We start from the raw sequence: 26,301 nt of genomic DNA, 5'->3' as shown, positions 1-26,301 counted from the left end.
TAAAAGTGGTAACAATTTCACCACCAGATGACAGCACTGTTTATTCCTAACCCTTTTTTGTGTGTTTCAGTCCTCCCTCATTTTGAAAACAAACTGTACCGAGGTGTGCACCCCCCAGCCCAGGCACTGCAAGAACGGAGGAAAGAAAGCTGGTGGCATAAAGGTGGTTTGGTGAGGTAGTCACATCAGGGAGGCTAATCTGTTCGACAAGTTATTTTAAGTCTGCGAAGGGTGATAGCTTCTGTAAAGACACAGACAAAACCAGCTTCAGCCTAAGAAATACGTTTTCTATTGCTTTCCTCCGTCTCGGAATGATAAAGAGGGCAAGGGGGGAAGCTTTCAAAGTAGGCATCTTAGGTTCAGCTTCACAACACGATTTTTGTGAAATCAAGGCAGCAACATCATTTTTGAGCCAGCTTAGGATCTGGCCACAAAGTGTGCTTTCATACCAGGAGAGCAGATTGGGTTAGCTGACAGCAGTAGGTGACATTTTCCGTCAAAAACAGGAATGGCACATCAAGGACAGCTATATGAAAAAAAAAAAAAGCAACAAAAAATATTTCATATCAGTTGTTACGAGCATTTTGTTTTTAAATCCACCTGGTCCATTTTGTCTTCAAATATGTTTTATGGTTGTAAGTGGCAACGAGCCTGACCGTGCTCATGCTTCAGGATGCTGTCGACATGCTGTTCATGGGGTTAGCAAACACTACTTTCAGTACTTGAACACCAGCTACAAATCTGTATATTCTCTCGGCAATACACTTACACTTACGTTCTGAGAGTAGTAACAGTGGATTTGCACTGCAGTAATCATGTGGTTCTTGGAATATTTTAATAATTTCGTAGGATTTATTTTTGCCACTATTCTTACAAATAAGATTTCAATAAAGAGCCTAGTCATTAGTGAGAAAACACCAAATATTACCAGAAATTATAATGAATATAAATTTTTACTTACAATTTTATAACTTACTTTCATGAGCTTTTTATGAACTATAGTTTTGCATGTTTGAGTCTGAAAAGATACTTTTCAGCCTAACAGACAAATATCTGCTAAAGAGGAAAAGGGAAGCCGAGAATTCATTCAGGGAACACTTACAGAGTGCAAGGCTCCAGACACCTATGTTTTGCTGTACTCCGCAGTTGACTGGAAATCTCACAAAAATAGCGTAATTGGTACTTTCAGTACTGAACTGAGCACCCTGCCTTTTGACATGTATTTAAACTAACCTTAGTCCACAACACGTTCCAGTCAGCAGTAACTCAATTGGCCAACAAAAAAAAAAAAAAAAACAAGAGAAGATATTAATACCAATTTTACTGTACAACAGATCAAAATTCAGTTCTTTCGCTTAAATTCTGAAATCAGCCTTTAAAAACCTTTAGAACAAGAACTGCTGTGAAAACGCCATAAATAGAATCAAAAGGCAGCCCAGCAGAAACGAGTACAGGTCCCTCAGTGTTAAAGTTGTACTTTACAGCATTTCCATTTCAATTCAGGTACAACAAACATTTGTGCACTTAGATGACAGTACAGAATAGGAGCCGGAGGAGTGATGTTAGGGTAAGCTCAAACTACTCAACAGCTTTCAGCCAATATCCACTAAATAAAAACATGTTAATTAACAAAAGATGATTGATTTTTCTGGGATTAATCAAGAGAAACTCCCACTCAGTTTAAATGAGAGTTCTTTGTGAATATGGAATTAAAGATTACGACTGGTAAGTCATTATTAAGAGCATTAATTATAAGCTGTATTGTACAGAGCAAGTCTTTCAAATGCAACAGTCCTAATGTGGAAAGGAATGTACAAGTTAAAAATAAGTTAAATTAGGATTCCTTGGAAAAATGATTGCCATAGATATTTATCTGTGTGAAATCTTTCTGGCCCCCAAATTAATTGTTTTAGCTGAAAGTAAGAATATTTAATAATGATAACAGTATTTTAAAGAGTCTTCCGTGTGTTGCTACAGAACTTGCACCAGGAAAACATGTCACAGTGTTTGTACTGCAACAGAGTGGTGTGCTGGGAATGTTACCATGAAGATATAGTAAGTGAGTTTATTAGTATTAACAAATGTATTTAATTATCAAGTGAGTTAATTAACATTTACTAGCATAATCAGTAGGCCATGTTATGGAAAGAAGGCAAAGGGTAGTCTCTTTGTTCTGCATTAAGAAGATGGCAGATAAAACCGTGATTCTGCCACACATGCGAAATAAAGCCGGAATCGATCAGCCTGATTTTCATCACACAGTTAAAGTGCAGAAACACTGGTTTGCCACCATAGCTACGTACCGCCAGCAGCTGCGTTTCTATCAGTTTTACCACCTCTACAAAACAGCATCGCCCCAAAGCGCAGGTGCCCAAACACAGCAGGGCACACAAGAAAAGACCAGTACAAATCAGGCCATGGGTAATGTATGTCACTGTTTGTGTATATCCCAGTTGGTTCAAAGGACAAAAAGGAGAAGTGGTTCATAAGGGTATTTCCTTAACTCTGACTGGAATTTCAGTTACAGAAGAAGAAATGATACAGCACTTCTAAGGAAAGAAACCTCTTATCTGTGTCTTAAGTGCATTATTAACTGAAGAATAGATGTTGAAAGAAATCAATAGCATAATAGTATGACCATGTTAGTAGTTTTCTTCAATCGTTTTCTCATCCTGTCATCACTGTTGCCATTCAAAAGGCCACAAAGCCCAAACACAGAGGCAGAACTCTCCCTATTGCAGTCTTCTATTATCATAATCTAGAATGAGCTAATTATCTTCAACATCAAACACCAGGGTAATTCTCAACCCAGTTTATTCAACACTGTTTCAAAGTAGTTTAACAACACAATTTGCTGAGATTTACTTGGACTCATCACCTTTTCCTTGGCTGTATGCAGAGCCTATATATAAGATGGTTACACTTCGGTAATACCTTTACTTTTCTCAATCAAGTCCAGATTTTTTCCTTACATTGGTGTTACTCAGGACCATCCCACTGAATTAACAGATGCAGAAATGCTTGCCAGAATGGGGAAGGCTTTCTTACAGAAAGCCAACAGAAAGGACAGCATAAGGAAACGTGGCCTCAGGCTGTAGCTGTGCTGGTCTCTAAGCTGTTTGTCTGCCTTGTTCCTTCTTCTCTGACCACAGCTGCATGAGTGCACAGCTCACTGTTACAGTCAGGATGGTCTCTATAATGGGCAAGAGTATCCTTCCCTAAAGATTACAAAATCCCACTACTTGAAGTGCAGAATTCCCGCTGTCCCTCCCCACAGCTGGATCTGCAGTAGAGGAATGTAGCTCTTCACATTTCTCCATGAGTCTCCAGCCCAGCTGAATTTAACCTGCATTTTCAATTCCTGAAGCAAGATTTTCTTGTCACCTACAAAAGTTTCGTTTTCACTTCCAAGGGTACACTTTACATTCTTGCAGATTTTAATCTGTTCAAAAACATTCATAGCGCAGTTGAGTTGAAATTTACATTTGACAAGGAAAGTGGAAAGGTCCGTTCAATTATATTGTCATCCCCCTTTTCTCCTGCACGAAGGTCTCTGTAAACCTTGAATGAGAAACTAAGCACTGCGGTATCAGAGGAGAATACTGAGGTCACCAGATATTTGCAGATGGCATTCTTCTTCTGTTTGCTGGACAGCTCTGAGACCATGTTCAAAGTAGTGGGAAGAGCAGGAAATACTACCTGAACATGTGCAGAAAGAGAACTGGGTTTAAAATGATTACAAAAGAGGAAAACACTATGACTAAGAAAAATTAGAAAAGTTAGACCAACTGGCTAGATTAGGCTGATAATGTAAGTAGAAAAAATTAGGGCTGGATAAAAAGCTGTCAGAAGACTAAGCGATGGAAAGAACATTAGGTTCAGTTTCTACTTAGAAGGTATTTTGGGTGTCCCTCTATTTATAGCCAGAACACTTGAAAGCAAAAATAAAGCCCTTCACCGAGACAATAGGTAGAATAAAACTGTGAAGGAAAAGAAAGATGAATCTGTCATCATAACGAAAACTAAACAACCTTAAAACAAGAAAAGGAAAACCAAGTGAAGGCAATTACACAAGGTGAGAAATGGAGAAAAAAATACCAACCAGAGAAAGCTGGAACATAACAAGAAGAAGAAATTTAGACCTTATTCCATTTTTCTAGTGGATAGTTTACTTAGGTTCCAAGTCTAAAACTGGCCCTGGCAGGAAGCAGCACGAAGCAGTGCAGTCATAATAAACATGAAGGATTGGAGTTCCCAGTTCAGCACATGAAAATGTCCTGGATGCTTACGTAGAAGAGATGTTTAACAATTAAAGAAAACAAAGAAATAGAATGTGTTCAACATAAAAACAAGCTTGGATGCAGAAAATCCTGATTAGCTCACTTTCTGTATTTGCACAGAACAAAGGATCCTGCTGTAACAGCTGAAGCTGAAGAGATCACAGGAGTACATCAGTCAGAAAGTTCTTTACCAGCATGGGCTGGGGGTCATACAAAAGACTACCAGCAAAACAAGAAACAGCAATACTCCCAGCAGGACTTTTTGATCATCTTATGGATCCAAAGTAGACCTGGTTGGTTTGTTGCTAGGGTTTTCATCAAGATGGAAAATTTTGGACCAGACACTGACATGGCAGGCAAAACATTTAAAGTTTTAGCTGCTTCATTAAAGCAAATCCCAGCAGCCTATCCTCCCCCATAGACGAGAAGGCAGTACCAGCAGCATAGTTTCACTGTTTTAGAGGATGTACACAGAAAATTATTTGAAACAGACTTTATGTCAAAGTGTTCAAGGTGTGTGTCCACTGTGCAAAAGCTGCCACAAATGTGAAGGGAAAGGAGTCTTATGGAAGACCATCTCCGAGCAACAGCTAACTTGGTTACTAACCACACTTCAAATACTGAGAAGCGAGGGACCTAATGATTTTTTTGGCTGAGGATTCAGTAAGAGCCAGAGAAAACTCCGTTGTAAACATTTCTTCTCTCAATCCCAGTATACAGATCTCAATTTCAGTGTACCAGTGTCCAGTAGTCCTAGGATTTAGATTTCAATAATGAGTGTGTTACAAGGGAGATGAACATGGATATTAGTTTCCTAAATCTACCTTTAAAGCCCACCATCTGGGAGGTCTGATATAAGACACTCTGGGATTCCCTTGATGTGGCAGGTACAGAAAAAAGTCTTTGCATAGGAGCAAGGCAAGTTAAAATAACTCGTGGTACCAGTGACTGCTGTGCAGTAAAATTCTAAGTTTTTTTACTGCAGACTTCAGGACTGGACACTGTCTTTGAAGATTAAGGTAAGCAAGACAAAAGCTGGGAAGAAGGTGAAAGCAGAGGATTACAGCAAGAAGTGGCCTGCACAGGACTAGGAAATAGAAGTCTACATATATAGAGAATATATATATAGATAGAGAGAGGTCTTTCTATATAGAGATTATTCACACTCTGATCAACTGCATAAATTCCAGATTCTGGTTTACAGCTCTACAGTAAAATCAATTAGTATTAAAACAGACCATACAGAGTATTGCAGATTAGAAAAAAAAGAGACCTTTTACAGTTGTGACTTTCTCTACTAGTGATCAATGGAAGTTAAAGGCCATGTCTCCATCCTCCCAAATCCAAGCTCAGTAGCTTTAACAACACAGTGAAGACAAAAGGTGGACACAAAAGCAGTAGTTGATTTGAGGTAGGGTGAAGAAATAAATGTGCTTAACAAATATTAATTCTCAAGAGTCACTTGGTTCCTTCCAGTTTTTGGTTCCTCTAGAACTTTTGTGGTCGCATAGTTTTTGATTATACAGTTAAATAGTTTTTATTTAACCTACTTATTTCCAATTCCCCAATTTCCCCTTAGCTAAGTAGGAGCTTACTTTGTCTCTACTTACTTCCATCTCATTTGGGGAGAGGGTGAAAGTGGGGGGATTGTTTGGGTTTTTTTAATCACTGCTTATTGGTACAAGAATGTCTTTATCCTTGCTAATACCTTTCTAGGCCCTGATCCTGCAACTACCTACACTTCTCCCACTTTACCCTATGAAGGGCTTTCACTGGTTTCAGGGAAATACTCACGCAGACAATTCCTTGTAGGACTGAAGCTTTAAGAAATAATTGTCAAGGGCATCCTGCATTAGTGAGCTATGAAACAAGTCCTTAAGACATGTACCACGCTCCGGTTGTGTGACAAACAAGTCTGATTTTATGCCTATTTACATTACTGAGAATTGATCATAAAAACCTTTAAAAAGGATTTGCAATTTCAGTTTATAGCTGTAAAGTAGTATGAGATCTCATCTTCTGCTGTTGAAACCAGTAAAAATTTTGACTAGCCAAAGGGCATGTATGTCTTGGAAGAAGCAAGATGACAAACTGGCATTTCTTGGCTTAAGTTAACATTCTTTAATCACCAGACCATGTTGTGGCTCCACTACACCGGGTTCTTCCTGAATGCAGCAAAACAGTAATGCCATTCATAGGAAAACCACTCTTTCCACAACATTTGGCAGTAAATATAAATTACAGTGGATTGGGACTCAGAAGTTCTGTGTATTCAGTCCCTGCCCTTGCTACGTTTTCCTTATACAGCCTTGAGCAAAAGATTTAACCTGTTTTCCCTGATAAATGTGAATTGTAATATTTATTTATCACTGTTATGATACATTTCTCATTTTGGAAAATCTTTGGGGCAAGGATTATTTCAGTCCCACTGGGACAATGACACAACGTCTTCACTGGGACCTTTAGTTGAAACATCTCTTCTTCTATTACTGCTACTACTACTAATCCCTTACTTAGTCCCAGTAAAAAAAAAAAAAAAAAAAAAAAAACAGACTAAGGAATTTTATCTTTCAAGATAAGGCATATGGCTCTGAAGCTAAATATCAAAATTCAGTCTTTTCTCTTGTGTGATAACCAGTTAATCCCTGTTAGTCGACCGATAGTTTATGGACAAGACTAGACATGCAAGTATTTTCTTACCAGTATAAGATTTATTCTCCCGGAGTTACTATAACAACCTATTAAGAAATGAATTGTTGCATCACAAGAAAATTCACTTAGCTTTTTTTTTTTGTTAAACTAGTGAAATGTATTTACTCTAATATGTTCGCAATGTAAACACCAATACAGGGTATTTTTTCATCTATAAGGGCTTGACAAGTGTATATAAAAGTCTGGATATACCTTCTCATTTTGTCTTTTTATTGATAGAACTTGATGTTTCTATCCTTAACTAGAAATGTCTTGCCTGCTCATGTTTATGCAAAACAGATTTTTTGGAAGAGAAGAAAAAAAAAAGCAGGTACTGTAACATCAGAAGGAAACATCAAAGGACTGGTGGAAACATCTTAAGGCTTTTATCAAAGTAGTGAGGGAATGCATTAAAGCAACAATATATGTAGCTTATGTCTGATGAACATAGAGGGCACGTTTTACATGCATTCTTTGTTTTAAAAGAAAGACTCGAACAGTGGTTTTGCTTTCAAAACTATGAGAGAAATATAAAAAAATATTAGACTTGGGTCTTCAGGTTGTGTCAATCAATGTAGATGCAGTGGAGTCAAAGGCAGCCAAGCCCACTTACACCTGATAAGTTACACTTTTACATTTTTAAGTCAGTGTCTTCAACACAAAAAAAAAACCCCAAACATCTATTTGGGGCTTTTTATTTCTCTCCACTTTTGTAGCTATATGAGAGTTGAGGAACAGCACTGGGATCTGGCCTAATGACTAAGAAGTGTAGATAGTTCTAGTAACAACTCTGTTATGAACTAGTGGAGCACGTCCACACGGTATCTTTCTGTCAACCCTGCTTCCTAAATGTGCTTCAAGAATCTCTAAGGTCGCGTCACTTATTAGGAAAATGTTATTCATTGTTGCCTATTTTTCCCTAAAACTTGTATTTAAAAAGTTTTGTTTATACAAGTAGCAGAACCACCACCATGCTAAAATCTCCAGAACTGAATGAATTATACACAGCCTCACCTCGACCCCAACCTCTGTGTGGAGCACAGTTGCCTATTCTGTTCAAATTTATGGCTTTTTCAGCCTGCTGTAGGAAAAAAAAAAGTTATGAATGTACCCCAGGAAGACATGGCTCCTCTTCCAGTCCTTGCAGCCGAAGTTGGCTATGAGTCCCAGCTAACCCCAGACCCAGACACAGCAACTTGCACTCCCAGCAAGTCCATCGACTGCTCTTAATATTTCCCTATTGCTCATTGCCATTAATATGCAAAAAGGCTTTATACTTTAGGGGATAATATCCATTCACCAGTTTTACAACTAAAATAACTGGGAGTTCATATAAAGTTAGTTCAGACAGAGCTGGGATTCAAGACAACGTACAGAGAGGTGTGGGAGCAACTAATTTCCATAATAAGACATCTGGCCATTTAGTTAATGAGAACAGTACATGTTAAAAAATGTTCTGGATCTAGTTCTTGCAAATTATTCCTGCTGGATCATTGTTACAGCAGTTATGTTTTCTGGAAACATTGAACCCTGGTCAAGAAGGGCAAAGAAGAGATACGAAATGTTGAGCATCACTATACTCCCTCTGCACATCTGCTTCACCCCCCAGTGATGTGGTGTCAGTGTGTTGCTCCATGTAGGGCTATGTACAGATGCTAAGCAGCTGCTTTCTATTGATTTGCAGCTCTTACGACATGTTCTGTGGATCTGCAGGCTGTAAATTCACAGGCGCCTCCTAATCCATGTGGAGGTGAAAAGCAATGGATAAAAATTAGCATTGGGACATGGAATACTGGACAGAATCACAAACTTCAGCTGCAGGAGTTTTATTGCAAAGCACAGAATTTAGAAAAAAAATTATAATTAATCTTTACTGTGTCATTTTTATTTGCTTTTATATATGGGCACTCTCTTTCACTATAGGATGTGGCAGAAGTAGGGAGTATTTGAGGCAGTCAGCAGTGCCTGTATGGTCAGAGAGCAGAAGACACTCTTGGGGCAGGAGGCCAAAATTCCGAAAGTAGTAATTATTCTTGAAAGCATAACTCTGAAGCTCATGGGAAAACCAGGACATTTGCTTCTATACAGCAGGTCCCCAGTCTGATTAATGCTCCCTACAGCAGAGATTTATGGATCTTTCTTTCTAATAGCTCTTCCATGAACCAAATAGAGGATGATTTTTGCACATCCTAACTCTCTCATCATAAGCTCTCCACCCATTTATACAACTTCAAAATGTCAGCGGGCCAAAGCTGTCCATTATAGCTTATTATTATTTATTAATTGCATTATAGCAGCACAGAGAAGTGGTGGTAGAGCACAAGCAAGGAATGAAATGAGGTTCCAGCCCATCATCAGTACTTATATCTACCTCCTGACATCTTGGCAGCCCAGCACCTGCAACCTGCTTGATCCGTGCAGCTGCACTGCACACACGCTCAGTAACCATGTTGTTCCTAACAGCCTGTGATATACCAGAAACCCCTCAACCTATACATTTTGCAAACTCAGAACAAAATTTCAGGCTATGCCTCACGTCACAGGTTGCTCGGGAGACACAATCAACAAATAGTTATAACCACCAGCTTTGCAACGTGCCAGATTTCCTGCTTTTTGAACATGACTGGAAATTTTTGAGCTCCTGGAGGGCAACTCTGATTTTGAAATAAACTCTGAAAGTCTTGTTTCTGTAATACTGTTAAAAATCCAATATATAAAAATCTCTTTGTTAAAACTGAGGAAGTCAAAAGGGCTGAGAAATTTGACAAACACCTGTTTCTGTCTAGCTATTGGAGAGCTCGATTAGGATCTCACAGATATATGAAAGAAGTAATAATAAATACAGCTCTCAACTAACAAGAAAGAGAGCAGAAACGAGAGATGGGGAATACACATTCATTGCCTATTAATTGCCTTCTTACATGGTTCTCCGTGCTTGTGGGAAGTCATGTTTTAGAAACATTCATGCAGACATCCAGCAGAGAGCACGATACTCTTTTCAGTAGGCTTACCCATACACTTGCAACAGCTAATGAAATAATGTCAACTTTTTATGAATATTCAGAGTGCTTTTGTTAATAAAAAAAAAAAAAAAAAGAAGGCACTACAATAGCCAGCCATTATGTAGGCTGGCACCAACTGTTCAACTTTTCTAGCAGAAAAAAATAATTGTGTGTGAATTGTATTGCTCATGAAAGTGAGACAGATGTAGGAAGAAGGCAGGCAGACACCGCAAACACTTGCATCCCACCTCAGGTCCACCTGGAACACCGGTTATTGAATTACCAGGGCTTACCTCTACGATCCCTACAACCTCATGCAGCATTTGCACAATAGGGCCACATGGCTAAGGACTAGTTAATAAATGCAGGCAATTTTTCAAAACTACAGCAGGTTTGTAGCCCTGTCTCTGTCAATGCAGGAATTCCGAAACAATAGCACTCAGGAAGACCGAGACCAAAAAAATAATGTTGGCTATTTACGGGTTAGTTTAGATCCAAAATGTTATGTAAAGTCTTACATTCCTGCAAGAAGTATATCAATAGGGGTAGGGATTCTAAATATATCTAAGAGGTATGGTAAACACACAAAGGCACCGTGACAGACTCCTACTCTAGGTGTGGCTCCTACTCTTCTAGAGAAAGCAGAGTGGCTAAAATGCTGTTTATGAAAAAGGCTGTCTCTCGCAGTCTCACTTGCTCTGCAAAAGGTGGGTTTCATTTTTAGATGAGTTTATTTGGGTTTATTAACATTAGTATAGATATGGGTTTATTAATTTTTCTGAATTATAAATTCAGATATATCAAGGGGTGTAGATATCATACAGCTGAGCAGACAATGCCTAACGTGAAGACATCTGCTACTCCTTTCCCCCTCCACCCTCCTTTCCAAATGAGACCTCTGTCCCTGAGTACAGAGCAAAGGCAGACAGACATTTAGAACATCCAGAAGACAATTTTTTTTTCTAATTGGATTTTTATCAGAATTCCTTCTCGTGACTGAGTGAAAAGAATTAAATTGCAATGACATAATTATGTAATATTTTAGTCATACAAAAAAACAACTAATAAACAATTCTCTATAAATGAAAGTGTCTGTTATTATTGGTGGGTTTGTCTCTTATTCTGACCTTTTTGACAAGTATTCCTCCTGTACAGGCCCTCTTTTCAGATCCAGCTCTACCATGGCATTGGAAACAGATCCCTCAATGGGAGATGACCAAGTTCCAGGGCAGGTAAACACAGCTGGCCTTTACCCAACCGTAAAAGAGAAGATCTCGTTCTCATCTTTTGTTCAGTAAAGAATGAGTAACTGAAATGAGAACCTTAAATGGTAATTTATAGACAGTATCTATGTAATATACAACTATATATGCATGTATTTCTCTCTCTTTCTCATACATGCCTTCCTATAGATGGACAAACACACTGAGCTTTTAAAGCAGAATAAAGGGCTTGCAGTTGGTCTCAAAACTCTCCACGCAATTGAGTTTCTCATCTCATTACATTAATTATTCCTATTGGCTTCAACATGTATTTTTTATATCCTGAAATGAAAAAGTGAGGTCTATTATGATTACTGATATTTCTAAATTAGCTTTTCCCTCAAATTGAGACAAGTCTGCCTTCTTTCTGCGCTTCAAATTATGAGAGCTTAGTTCCATGCTCACTCTCACCACTTTTTTATCAGTAGGACTCTGTAGACAACAAAAGCTCTCTCAGAGCAGGGCAGCCCTACAAATCAGTTCATGACCACAACTAAGAAAGCTGCAGAACACAGTTTTAATGAGCATAAGACATATCTAAATAAGCCACACCCAACCCCCTGAAGTAAGTACATAGAGCCACTAACTCCACATGCACTCAACATTTTGAGGTGGGTCAAGCACTATTTAAATTACTACCAGTTGAAAACAAGACACAAAAACTTCAACAACCCTAATGAACAGACTGAACAGATCACAATGGGAATGAGATTTTCTTCTCCATTGTGGAGTTTCACAGGATGCAAGCACACTGTTCCTTTTTAGCATGCATTATACATGGGGCAGGACACTGGCTGACACTTGGAAATAACAGTCCTGACATCACTTCATCAAATCATTGAATCATAGAATGGTTTGGGTTGGAAGGGACCTTTAACGGACATCTATCCCAACCTCCCTGCAATGAGCAGGGAAATCTTCAACTACTTCAGGTTGCTCACAGCCCTCTCCAACCTCACCTTGAATGTTTCCAGAGATGGGGTATCTACCACCTCTCTGGGCAACCTGTGCCAGTGTTCCACCACCCTCATCATAAAAAATTTCTTCCTTACACTTAATGTGGATCTGCTTTCTTTTAGTTTAAAACCATTAGCCCTTGTCCTATCTCTACAGGCCCTACCAAAAAGTCTGTCCCCCTCTTTCTTATAAGCCCCCTTTAAGTATTGAAAGGCCACAATAAGGTATCCCGAGAGCCGCCTTTTCTCCAGGTTGAACAACCCCAATTCTCTCAGCCCCTTCCTCATGGGAGAGGTGGTCCATCCCTCTGATAATTTTTGTGGCCCTGCTCTGGACCCATTCCAACAGGTCCACGTCCTTTCTGTACAGAGAACTCCAGAGCTGGACACAGTAATCCAGGTGGGGTCTCACGAGAGCAGAGTAGAGGGCCAGAATCACCTTCCTCGACCTGCTGGCCACACTTCTTTTGATGCAGCCCAGGAGATGACTGGCTTTCTGGGCTGTAATTACAGATTGCTGGCTCATGTCCAGTTTTTCATCCACTTTCTGAAGTTGCAGATCAATGCACTTGACACATGCGATGGAGTAAAATATTCAAACTCACATCATTTGAAAGTTATGTTTCACTTTTTCTCTAGGACATTCAGTGCAAATGAACTGCTTCTTAAAGTATGGAAAATCACCACCATGGAAAGCTGTATGGTATACAAAATACCATAGACAGCAACCACTCTCGGGAGCACTTCTATCTAGGTTTCTAAATGTGAACTTAGAGAGACAAATCTAGACATAGCTCAGGCATTAAAGACTACGTGCAGACATGGAACATGAAGCTAGCATTAAATAGAGGCTTCTGCTGTCCTAGACATCTATTCATGAACCTGGTCAGTAGGTGTGTTTTGAATTTCTTAGTCAAAATTAAGTTAATTAGCATGCTGACTCTCATAGATTCAAGCGACCTGTAACATGAATTGCATGATAATATTCATTAGATTTTGTTTTGGTTTAATCCTGCTAAACTTCATAATATGCACACTTTGAAAAAAAAAAAAAAACCAAACAAAATATAGCATTGACATTCAAGTCAGAGAACAAAGGCCATTATAGGAGAACAAAGTTAGGATCAGTTTCTGAATCTTTTTTGTCCTGGATGCAGGTAGCAGCTTCGTGTTCCGTACAGACACAAGTACTTTAAGGAAATGTGAGAGCAGAAAGAGGAGTTGGGTGTTGTTCTTTACCATGCAAAGAGAAGTGCGACTGATGCAGACTGATGAGAATTCCTTGGGCTACTACATACAGCGACTGCCCGGCTTCAGTGAGCTCTTATGAGTATTCTCAATCCCGCTATTAGCTTTTATGAGGATTGCAATAGTTCAGCAATTTCTTAGTTCTTATCACATTATATTATCTTGTTTTTTGTAGAAGTAGCTGACATATAATTTCCACCAATTGTAATTATAATTTCTAGAGACGTTAGTGTAATTTGAAGAGCAGTGTGTTTGTCATGTCCCATCACCAGAACAAGAGAGCTCTATTCCATGCCCTGGTTGGATCACTCCTTTTTAAATACTTATTTTTTTGTGGAAGCCAGTAAAAAACAAATCCTAAATATACCCCAAACACCATCGTGGATCTGTGTTTTAATCCTGTCTCATGAATTAAATACCTATATAGCTCTCTAATCAGAATTTGGTTTGGTCACTTAACCCTGAATTCCTACAGTTTTTGGACAAATCAGGCTCAGTTTAGGCAGCCTATGATAACATAACAATTAGAAAAAGCAGTATAACTTATCTACTTGTCTCAAACGGTGTCCATTTTCAGGTATTCAGGAAAAGGAAGGGAAATTATATATGGGGTATATATATGAAGTATATATGATGGGATTCACTGAGCTGAAAGTTAGTGATGGTGAAATAGGAAGTTCTGAATAGGAGGTTATTTTATGTTTCATAACATTCAGTTATGAATATTCCTCACTTGCACAAAATCCGAATATCTGTAGGGATGAATTCCACAGGCATTTAAAGTTATGCTCAAAAATCTTAAATAACAACATTTATAAGATATTTTTAATTTCCTTGACAGTTTTCCATGCACCTCTGACAAAAAGAAGAAAAAAAACAGTGGTATTCTAGATTTCAGTAGCTGCTGAATATGTATGTCTTTGAAGCTATCTTATTTAATTTCATTTAATAAAGTTGTTGACATTTTCCAAATATAAAACTGATTGTCCTCATTGTCACAGACTCTTGGCACAGCTCTCTAACATACAAATGTAACATAATTTCTCCTCAGTTAACATTTAAAATAAAATCTAATTGCAGTGGTGTGAATTCAGAAATAGCAGTGTGGAGAAAAATAATGAAGTCAACAGAATTAACATGAAAGAAGATCTTGAAAATTAAAGTCCTCTGAGAAAAAAACTGATAGAAAAATGTTTGTTCATAAAAATAGTCAACTTTAAGCAATATTCAAACAAAGAGAAAACAAATTGTTTCAATTATTTTCTGACATAAATAATTATGGTAGTTCCAAAAACTGAATTTACAAGAATTAAGTTTTATCATTATGTATGAGGTTACATTATTAAATGTAACAGGAAATCCACAGTTTGGATCTAACCCTGTAGAAAGGCTTTTTATCATTTAAATATGATTTGAAGGAGGGGGAGACTCTCCTGCATGTTACTGTGTTCTATTTCATCTTTAATTTAACCCTTTGAGCATTTTGCAGAATGAACAGGGGTCGTGTACATCAAAGAAAAAGATAAATTTGATTAATTCAGTTTGGTTAAAAAGTAGGAGTACATCACCTTGCTATCATGTTAGTCACTATAAAGATAAATTAAAACTCCTGTTGCTGTTTATAATTGGTTGGCCATCTTTTTTCAAGGACTTTTTTCAACTATAAAGCACGAGAAGCTGCAGAGCTGATCAAGCATCCATAGGCACCAAGGTAACACATACGCTCCCTTTACCTGTGGGAGTCACAGGCACTTCCAGAATGATTTACTCCTCAGGGGAGACAGACAGTATTCAGGTTCTGGCTTTTACTCAGGGAACCTTTTAAGAAAGAGAGACTTACTTTCCAGCTGCTGAATAGCTCATGGGTGCTCTAAGCAGCACCACCATCATCCGCTCTGAGAGGGAGCAGAAAACACCCAAAAGCATTTGGCAGAGTCAATTCCAGCTGCCTGTCGTTCCCTAAATAGACTGGGAAACAGCTTCTTTTTCTGTGGTACCAGCCTCACACCTATCACCACCCACCTCGAGACACCCCTTCTTGAGTGGGCTCTCAAGCACCCAGATACCTGCAGTGGGAATTATGTTACCCCAAGGGTCCTGCAACATTTACGGAAAAAGAACTTGAAAATTTCCCTCACTGCGGTGGAAAGGCTTTGTTTTATCATCATGAAACACAGGAAGGCCAATGAGCTACAGATGCTGTCAATTATAAGGTCTTGGAGTTATCTTACATGAGTAAGGTAAATGACCATCCTCATCTCTGTATGCTGGTCACATTGGCTGAGATCATGACTTGCTATAACTCATTTCATTAAATCCTGAGATATGGTAGCTGAGTATCTGGATCCCTTTAATTAAAGTTTATATGGCATCATAATTTATACAACCAAAATTTCAGCTGTCTTTACCAAAGTTCTGCAAGAAAGATGGCCTAACATTAACAATTAAAACTGAACAAAGGCCACCCTTAGTTTGAGTTGACAGTGGACTCTAAGAAAAAGTAGTCTGAGTCATGCTGTTATTGCTCAAAGTCATTACATTTCACTGTCCTATTTTTAGACTTTTTTTTTTTAAATAGATGTTAAGCCCAGAGACTGAAGATTGTGGAAAGTTAAGATGGAAAAGAACATTGAAGCTTTTCATAAGAAGACTCATTTTAGAACAGAGAGGCAAAGTTTACTTGATTCACAGGTTAAATTTTGTTTAAGGAAACCTCTGAAATGCTGACGTTTTTAAATTCAATCAGTGTCTTTCTTTTTATTTCATTTTATAAACCATTCTTAATTCAGATCTTTTGAGTCTGCCATCTCATTCATGTTTCTGTTGGGTGGTGAACGGTCTGGTTTTGAAACTATTTTCATTTTATTTCTGCTTTCCCTCCTTTTTTTTCCCAGGGTGGAACACATTTAAAGTTGAAGACTGTCAATATTGTACACTGACCCCCTGTATTTACATTCATGTACCATCTATGATACAGTTCAAGCAATTGCATTTCTGCAAAATACAAGATTAGAATAATATTTCACACTTATCAGGCATATTGATTACATTTAACCAATGGAAATTAAGAAGAGAAAAAGCGCAAAGTGATCTGAAAGGTATTTCCACAGCTCCAGCCCACAACCCACGTGCTATAGATTGTGAATTTCCACTTACAGCACTGTCATCATCAGTTTATAAAATAGTCAGAAAAAATAAAGTTTCCTTTGTTTATTGGGCCATTTTCGGATCAGTACAAGTGAGAGCAGCTGCAGTAAAGTCCTGTGCTGAGCTGGTTTGCAGCGGAACTGTGTTTGGCTCACTGCATCCATGAAACTGGCTCTGAAACTAGCTGTGAAACAGGCTGAACCTTATTTTAAGGGTCTGATTATCTTGCAAAACTTTCTGCACTTCCTTTTTCAGATTGGGCTGCGAAGTGTGAGAAGTCTCCTCTCATCCTTCCTTCTTCCTTTCCCCACCCTCAGGCTTTCAGCTCTTGCTTAAGACTCTGACTTAACATGGAAGTTGAGAGGAACATGACAAAATTAATAATATATGCTAGATTAAAATGGATTCAAGATATATGGTGAAGAACTTTGCCTCAGGACAGCAAGGGTGCACTCCCATGCAATGACTGGGGAGCTGGGTCATTTTGGCCAATTTCTGCCACCTCTCTGTGTTGTTCTTCCACTGCCTTTTTGCCTGCCTTCCCTACGTAAACAATAAATTCTTCAAGGCAAACCCTATTTCTTGCCATGCATTTTTACCTGACAGGATTCATCTCGCCAAAATTTAGATACTTCAAAGTTAAACATCTCTACCCGAGACGATCCTCTGACTGGAGAGAAATCTCCAGGCGGTGATTTGTTTCACCGACCGTAGACAGCTGACTGAGGACTGCACAGAGGTCTCCAGAGTTCTCTCCTCTGCTCTGTTTGTTACGAAGGCAGCCTGGCACTAGTAACTCAGGATAAGACATACGACTTCTGGACACGGACAAGAGAGGAGATAAAGTCTCTTTATTACTGCCAGTGAGGCCATTTATACACTTAATACAACCCTAAGTAAAGTATTATCTGAATTTGGTTGGATTTGCTTTATTTGAGCAGATTTACTCTGCATTTCAAAGTCACAATTCATTAAACACGCAAAAAGGGGAAAATTATTTTGTGCTGCAATATCTCGCTTCATCCCCTAAAGCCGTTGCAGCACATCCAGCCACGCAGGGAGCTGAAGAGGGGGATGCCACTTACACAAAGGGGAGCAGCTGGACTGAACACCTTCTGAAGAAGGGAGGCTTTGAAACATCGTGCGTAACTGAGGAAAACAACAAGTATTTCCTACAATATGTGTAGCCTGAGACTTGAGGAGCAGCTTCCCCTTAGCCTACACTTAATTTTTTTCCTGAAGGAACATCAGACCAACAGGTTTTGAGCACACCTATATAGTCTCTGCCAAGATGAAAAGTTAATAGATCCCAATGGGCACGGCTGCTTGATCAGCAAGGTTATTTTGCGCTTGGCTGTGCCTGGTTTTGCAAGCGCTCCGTTATTGAACCGTGGTATAATTATCACTTGCAGGAAAGAGTTTGTTCAGTTCCCAGCCTTGTGCTGACAACAGCCTGCAGCCATGTGTTGCTACCCCTGCTTTCACAACTCAGCAGAATCTGTCCCATTGGAGCAAGGCCAATTACAGACAGATGTGACCACAACACTGCCCGGCCCAGTTTACCTGTCATCTAGGTGGGCGACTTACTGGTACAGTCCCAAGAAGCTGCCAAAAGTAACGGAATGACCATGAAACAAATCCTGGGCCTCTGCTCACCACTCTACTCTTCAAGGTTGCTTTACAGCACTCTGGTGACACAGCCCTCTAATGCATTTGTGCTAAAGGATCCTCATAGAGATGTTCCCTTTCTCTTTTGGTGCAGAGAAAGTAACTGCTAGGGAAATTTAGTCTCGTGCACTGGAAATACCACTCTATAAAGGTTAAGAATCTGAGAGCGATGGATTAAAACACAACACACCAGGGCAAAACAGCTCAAGGGCAACCTTGCCTTCAACTCCTCCAGTTTAAAAACTTCTAACATGCACCTTCATTTGCTTAAAAACATTTGCATTTACAATTGTGTACACCACACTTGCATTCACCCAATGCGACCAGTTACCCTAGAGCGCAGTATGTGAGTCCATCTCTAGTGAGCAAGTGTTATTCCCCAAGACCGGTGGTCACATTTGTCGTCTTCCACTCAGCAAAGGTGTTGGGCATTCTTGTGGTTGGGATGCATGCAGTAGGTCAACATGAAGAGTACAGAATGGCTTCAAATTTAACTTTGTTACTGTTTTGTTTGGGGTTTTTTTTGCTATATTTCTTCGGTTACAGAATATGAGTTTTGGATTAAATTAGAGAGTTGTGTCCTGGTTACTTCTAAAACAGGCAGGTTGATTGCTCTGTGTTAGCTCTTGTTTCTCCACACTGACAACTGGCTTAGCCCAGATGTCAAATTTTTGGAGCGACCCAGATAAGAAGAGCTAACTAGGAACAGCTTTAAAATACGACTTCGGATAAATTATTCAGGGTTTTTTTTTTTATTTACCTTGATTTAAAATTATGCATCTAAATTAGTACTCTGTCCTGTCAGTTGCCATAGTAGTACCAGAATACCTTTGTGTATAGCTCTCCAAAAGTCAATTGCTCCCCTCGGCATCACAAGGAGCGTATTGACTTTGATGTGAAATTATACGTTCAGGATATTCTTGTGAGAAACAAAAAAATGACTCAAGAAATCCAGTCTCCACTGATCTTATTGTAGACCATGCTCTTAAATCACTTTCAGGCTTTGAAAATTCGTCTGTATTCTGGACATCCAAATTTGAGAGATTTGTCCATGACCGTGGAGGCAAAAAGACCAAGAATGATTAAATTCCTTAAATACCAAATAGTAATTATAGGTTTGGGGGACAGAGAGGCATTATTGTTTTTTTTTTTTTCCTTAGATCAGTGGGGTTTCTTTTCCTTTCCCTTGGGGAGAAATTGTCTATATTTAGAATCAAGTTTTTATGGTGGAGAGTATAATTATGACTGAATATAGCTGTCCATATATCTATAAACACAGGCTTAGCATCTGTACCTACATGACTGTTAAAGTCCCTATAGTTCCAAAATTATTTCATAATTAAATATGAAGTGGATGAGGGGAGGTGTAAGCTGCATAACAGAGAAGTGCGGTGTGATGTAAATATTATTTGAATACTGTCTTGCTCTGAATTTGCCAGCAAAACTTCCAGTGAATTCAATAGAAGCTTTGTGTAAATAAGTGGTAAAGAGCATTTACTGTTTTATATAGTACAACAAATTTAATTTTAGAAAACAAGGAAATGAAATCTTCTTGTCTCCTCAGAAAGCTGTTAATTAAGTTAATGGTTTAACTTAAACCCAGTTAGCTATGGCGCAATGTTATGGCTATAGAAGTATAATAGTTTAATTGTAATGCGGTCCAAATCCAGATGGCATTGAAAATATCCTGTTAACCAACCAGTTCCTGCCACAAAAGTACACTGCAAGTTCAATGGCAGTTAAAATACGAGCGTTAAAATCGATTATTAATGACTACACAATTAAGCCCTGTTGTGCAGTTGCTGCTCTCGCACACCCCCGCCGGGAAGCGGGGTGCTGCCCGCCAGGCTGGCATGGGCACTTCGGCTCTCCCCAGGGCTGCCACCACCACTGCGAGGCCCCGAACTTGCTCCTGCGGTCCCTGAACCCAGGTTAGACCCTGCTAACTAGTTGTCCCCACTTCCAAGAAGCAGAACAATCCCCGGAGGCAGGTACTTGCCCGTCCCCGTACTCACCCTATCTCCTTACCCATACCGCGGGTGGCAAATGTGGCTGGCTGGCTGGAGGTCAGTAATGCCGAGGGAAGCAAGCACCAGGGGGGTTTCACAGATCCTGCTTCCCTTCCCACGAAGGGTGGGGACAAGGTTCGCCTCTTAAGGAACTACTAGAAATTTGGTTCTATGTTTGACTTTCGACGGCTGTTAAAGACAACTGCTCACGGCCAAGTTTGCGTAACACCACCTTCCTCTCGCAAACAAAACATGTTTTTTTGGAAGTGAGGTGGAAATTTTAGCTATTACTTCAACAGCTTTAAAATTCTCAGAAATATACGAGAAAACCTGCCCCAAAAGCTATAGCATAATAATATTCCATGTACCGAGACAAAATTAATACGAGATGAGATGACTCTTTCATCACAGCAGGGAGACTTAAGAAAAAAAGCCCTGAATATGGATCAAGGTTTTGGGTATTTAAAAGGGCAACTCAGGTGTATGTGGTGTCGAAGACATGTTTATCTTGGATTGAGATTAAAAGTTCTGTAACCAGGATAGGCTCTTGTAATGCAACCATTTCCTCCAAATTATGAATATCTTGAAATCACACTAAGTCCCCTAAGCTTTTTTTTTTTTTCTTAAAGTAGTGCCTATATGCTAAAGCCTTGAGGGAGGCAATTTTGTCTCTTTTAAGACCAGTTTTTATAGCTGCTGTAGCTGCTGTGGACATATTTGAATCTTCAGATTCAAATACTTTCAAGGGTGGGAGTTACATCCCCGAGTTATATTTGGGAAACACCCATTTCTCTTACACTGTCTTATTCTCTGTGTAACATTAGAGTAAAGGATTCACCCAACCCTTCATGAGAAGCAAGAATTGGGATACCCAAGCAATGACAGACGAGCTGTAACTAGCACAGTATTTTCCTGTTTTAATTATTCTTTGCGTGAAAGATGCTGAAACAGTTTGGAAGGTCTCACACTCGCAATCAAGTTTTTGGTGCATTGCACAAACCCAAAAGCCAAAGGGGCTGAGGTTCAAAGAGCAGCTCACAATTTTTAGTAACAGTACTGAAAGAAGTTAATAGTATCTCTGATCACACCAAGCAAGAAAGAGGTCCAGTATGGCAAAGAGTTATACAGGGACAAAACCATCAGCCAGAGATAAACCACTCAGACACTGTCCACCTCAGACAGTGAAACAGAGCTGCTTTCTCGTAAAGCTGCTGAAGATGCCACTGCAATTCTCACAGCATTGCAGAACTTAAAAAAAAAATAATCATGGGACGTGCACCTGCCTTCACCTGAGCTCTGTCTGCTCTAGGCAGAGATGTCCTAGCTCTCCATGGGGCACTTGAAAGGCTGAGATGGCTTCAAAGCCCTGCAAACAAGACAACCCTCCCATAACTTTTTTTTTTTTTTTTTTCTTAATGAGAAAACCTGCCTGGACCTCTAGCCAGAGAAAATTCTGGCAAGTGATATAAAAATCATCATAGAGGAGATCAGGGTGGCAAAGGGGACAGAAATAGGCGGCCTGTCCTTAGGGGAGAGAGGAGAGATAGACTAGTCACTTTATTTTTGGTTGGTCGACACATTAGCAGACACGATACCTATTACATTTTCCTCATGTGTTCCCTGTTGTTTCTGGCTTCCAGCTCACGAGAAATGGCTCATCAGAACTCTTTGTTCAGCATCGCTGTGCCCTCCAGCGTCCTGCTGCCTTTATCCCTGAGATCCAGAGGTGATTCCTTATTCATTTGTTTAAGGAATGCATTTTGCGAGAAGGTACAAACATTATTGATAACAGAGGTCAGGTCCCTCCCCAAGCTACGAACATTTCCTTTCCTTACTGTTAGAGAAATTATTAAATTAGAATGTCATTATTGCAATATTTCCCTGCTATGTAAACCTTTCACCTGAGAATCTCAAAAGGTTTTGTCCTGTTAAATATTGTAATCTTTGAGAGATTTGGTAATAAAGTTGGCACATGACACAGTTTAGAGATAAAACTCAGAAACACAGATTGCACTCCCTGAGTCTAATTAGGGCCATCCTATGCTTTTCCTTTTCTGGCACCTAAAAATTTGAAAAAAAAATATGATTTTCTCCCCAAGACCCCTTTAGCCTATATTTTACTAATAGTCTCGGTAAGGCACTGTGCAGAGGACAGCAGGCCAAATGAAACCACACCAAATGGAGATAAAAAAATCACCTAAGAAGAATCTGAATTTTGCTAAGTTTACAGCCTTTGAGATATTCAAGCACATAATATCAGCCAAATGATGACCCTGCTTTAGAAAGCATCCAGTTTTTAGTCAAAGACACCTAAGGGTATGTTGAAATGCCTTTTTTTCAGGGAACAGTGTCTTGAACAGCAGCTCAGCACTTCCCTGACCACAGGCCAGCATGGATCCAGCCCCTGGGACCCTTCCTAACGGGAACACTAGGCAGAGAGACCTCTTTTCAAAGGAGGTCAGCCTTTGAAACAGGAACTGACCTTCAGCCACCAACGCTCCCCTCTCCTTTGCAGCCTTCGTGCGCCTTCTATTAGAAACCAACGCAACGGGGTATATTCTAATTCTCATCTGCTTAACGTCCTTAAAAGCCTGGACTTGTTCCTGTTCTCACTAAAAGACAGGAACTGAGCGCATTTGAGAGACAGGACTGTCCTTCGGCTCCTCTTCCTCTGCCTTTCCCATATATGGTTAGTTCTGCTGTCAAACCTAATCCATTTTCAGTGTGTAAGAGTAATTTTGAACATCAGGGGTAGAAAGTATGAGCTCCCTGCGTGTTTCTGGGCAACCTCCCGTGGCATAACAAGGGTCCAAGCAACTGGGAGGGCACATTCGGCTCGCTGACGTTTCTCCGGAGAGGAGGAGGAGTGGATGTCAGGGTCAGGGGTGCAGCTGCTTGCAGGATAGGAGGAAGGGGAGAGGGGAAGAGCCTTCTGCTATTGTCATTTCCAGGAGAGAGGAGAAAAGCAGGGGTAACTGCTGGAAAGGGCGCCCTCAAGGGGGTCCAGATCCCACATCCCAGCTTGGGACCCAGACTTGTATCCTGCTGCTACAATCAGAACTCCTACCCTAAATAAATATAGACTTTTTTTTTTTCCTTCCCACATAAAGGGGAGCCGTTTAGATAAGCCCCACATCATAAATGCATTGTGATACTCAAAGTGAGAATAGTGCTGCTCCCTGCAAGAACAGCTGCTCTTTTATGGAGGTTGATAGGTGAGAAAATGGAAAAGTTTTACATTTCATTTAAAATTGAGCCACGGAGCTTTCTAAATCAATATCGGTGCCCTCAAATCTCAGACCAAAAAATACCTGTCAAAGGAAGAGAATGACTGTTCTCATCATTCCAGCCATCAAAGTTATTTTGATCAAGTCTGTGTGTATTTTTAATAATGATTTTCCTTCTCACCCAAAGTCTTGTTATTCACTTGAAGGTAAAATTATACAAAAAGAGGAGTAACTTTCTGAAAAAGTATGAGAACCTCCGGGACAAGATCAACCAGTATTTTGTCAACTCAGGATCTTGAATTATATGTGTGACAGAAGGCACTGTAAGTATGGCTTTTCACAACATAAGTATTTTTAAAATATTTATTTTAACAACATATAATAGTGGCAAAACTAAAATAAACAGCAGTTTACTAAGTGTTTGTTTGCCATCTTTAACATTAATTGTGGAGACAATATATTTATGGCCTCCATGTCCCAATGTGAACAGGTGGAAAAGACTTCCTCAGTGCTATGAAAAGCCTCCATAAGAACTCGAATTTGAACTAAAAAGAATGACAATCCTGAAATTGTCTCAAAGTGTTTCATATATTGTCTACATCATGCCGAGATTTATGCAAGGAACCTCTACCAAAACCAGCTGGAATCAGGGAGAGGGGAAAGCAAACATTCTGACTAACAGCTTTGACACACCAGTCATGTACCAGTGTTCCCAGTGCTAAGCAGTGTCCTACTACAAAAATTAAAAAAATAAAATAAAAATCTAAGAAGTGTTACTTAAAATTTATCAAAACCAATTATTCAATTTAGAATAGGTGCTAATAAAGCTTTTCCAAACGAGAATACTTTTGTCCATGCCATGGACAAATTATGGATAAGGCGTGTATTCTGATGGATGAATCTGCATGAGAGAATATAACAACAAAGAACTACCACACACAGATTGGTGACAATGTTATTTTAAACCTTATGAGTGCATTTAAAGGAAGGGAGGCTGCTGGTCATGCACCGTTTTATAGCTGTATTTACACACTGGTAAATCATACCTTTATTTGAATATTTCATATGTATTTGTTATTCTCAGAAACATGACTAAGATCAAAATGAAATACCACAAGTTGTATCAGAAACTTTCTATCTAACTTTATTATTATTCAAGATTCTACTTTATGATTTCACAACTACAAAACACAGTCCTCTTGAAATTAAAATCTGCATAAATTTTGTTCAAGTTATTTCAAAAAGAGAGTGATTGAATGGAGATCAGAATCTGACCTATAACAGTTAAGCAGCCAATAGCTGCACCAGCAGCTACCTCCTAACAGACATGTCAGAGATAATGGGAAGTTTTTATAGTGCTGTCCGTAAGAATATGGAGCACAATTTGGTGATTTAAATATTCACAGCATTTTGCATATTAGCTACGAACCCAAATGCAAAATAACGCCTCTTAAATAATTTTGCATTCATTTGTGCTTATAAGCATGCTTCTAAAATCCAAACTACTCCTAATATTTCTCAAATCCTAAACGAAAAGGGCAGTTTTTAAACATAGTACCTTATAGTTTTTAAGTATAAATGCTATCGTATTTAATGTGAACATAAAATAATAAATAACTTATGTTACAGCCTGTAAATAGGGAGGAATAATGATGGTAAAGTGAAACAGCAGAGCAAAAATACACATCATTCACCCATTGAAGATGACTGCTCTAATATTCTGCTGCTTTTCCCATTCTTTATGAAAAGCTATTCTAATTAATTAAATACATCCTCATCAGCTATATCAACATCTTACGACAGTATTTACACTAGAAACAAAACAGAACAGTGGAGATTCCATTTCTGATTTTGCCCAAAAAGCCCACAAACCCTCTAGCAAAATTTTGCGTATCAGAAAAATACTTCTATGGATTAAAAATAATCAACTTTCCTCTTACTACAATGCCTCCAAAACGGCAGAAAAAAGCCTCTAAACTGTCTCCATTAGTATGCAAATAATGCCATGTACATGTGACACATGATGTCAAGAATTCTATTTCATTTCTTACAGCTGAAGGAACAGAATATAGATGCTGCTGCTATAATAGGGTTTGAAGTGGAGTTATACATACCTGCCCATACCAACTGTATTCCAGCATTGTAACCTCAGTGAACACCAAGTCTTAGAAAACTCAGAGCAAATTCGTGAATACCAACTGTTTCATGTAAGACAAAGCCTGTGACTATGCTGCTACTTTCCCTTTCAAGGGAGTGTGCTACAGTCTACAACTTTTTACTTAACCACCAGCACTGCTACAATCATAGCTTTGTTGAAGTGTTGTGCTCTTGCAGCTAAAACCTGTTGATAATGAACCTGAACCCATTATTTTGAGTCAATGAATTGAAAGAAATAGGGCAAAGAATGAAAGCCACAGGGCCAATTACCAGCATTCTTTGATGTATTACTTGCTAGCACCCACCAAATCACTTTGTGTCTTTGTCTTGATCCCCTCTGTTATTCATTAATTATTCTGGAAGGGTTAGAGTTCAGATAGCTAATTGCACAGACAGTCTTACTTGGTGGGGATTCTCCCTACACTGACACTTTCCCCAACTGTGCCCAGCCACCTTGTATTATGCCAATTAATCCAATTCTTGGCATTTTTGTACAGTTCTCCAGGTTCTTTTCAAGCTTTGCCTAAAATGTTTTCACTCAGGCTTGTACAACAGAGGCAGAAGAAGATTTATGAACTGGATAGATAAAGTTTTATAGTTCTCTTCTTCGTTCTTTGTGGAGGTCACTGGCCTTAGCGACCCTTTCTTCCTCCC

The 26,301-nt window shown here is 39.2% G+C and overlaps 1 protein-coding gene across 1 annotated transcript in view; it reads right to left on the bottom strand.

Moving 5' to 3' along the window:
- The window catches only part of TFEC (transcription factor EC), a gene marked incomplete at both ends in the record, with an annotated part of 72,064 nt that extends 46,367 nt beyond the window's left edge, over positions 1 to 25,697 (bottom strand). Inside the window, 3 exon segments of the mRNA XM_082484660.1 lie at positions 25,605 to 25,639; positions 25,642 to 25,669; positions 25,671 to 25,697. Of these exon segments, the coding sequence (XP_082340786.1) occupies positions 25,605 to 25,639; positions 25,642 to 25,669; positions 25,671 to 25,697 (90 nt within the window).
- Positions 25,698 to 26,301: the final 604 nt, after the last annotated feature.

Source organism: Vanellus vanellus (genome assembly GCF_965231255.1).
Source record: "Vanellus vanellus genome assembly, chromosome: 1".
NCBI lineage: Eukaryota > Metazoa > Chordata > Aves > Charadriiformes > Charadriidae > Vanellus > Vanellus vanellus.
This window is presented reverse-complemented; position numbering and strand designations above follow the sequence as displayed.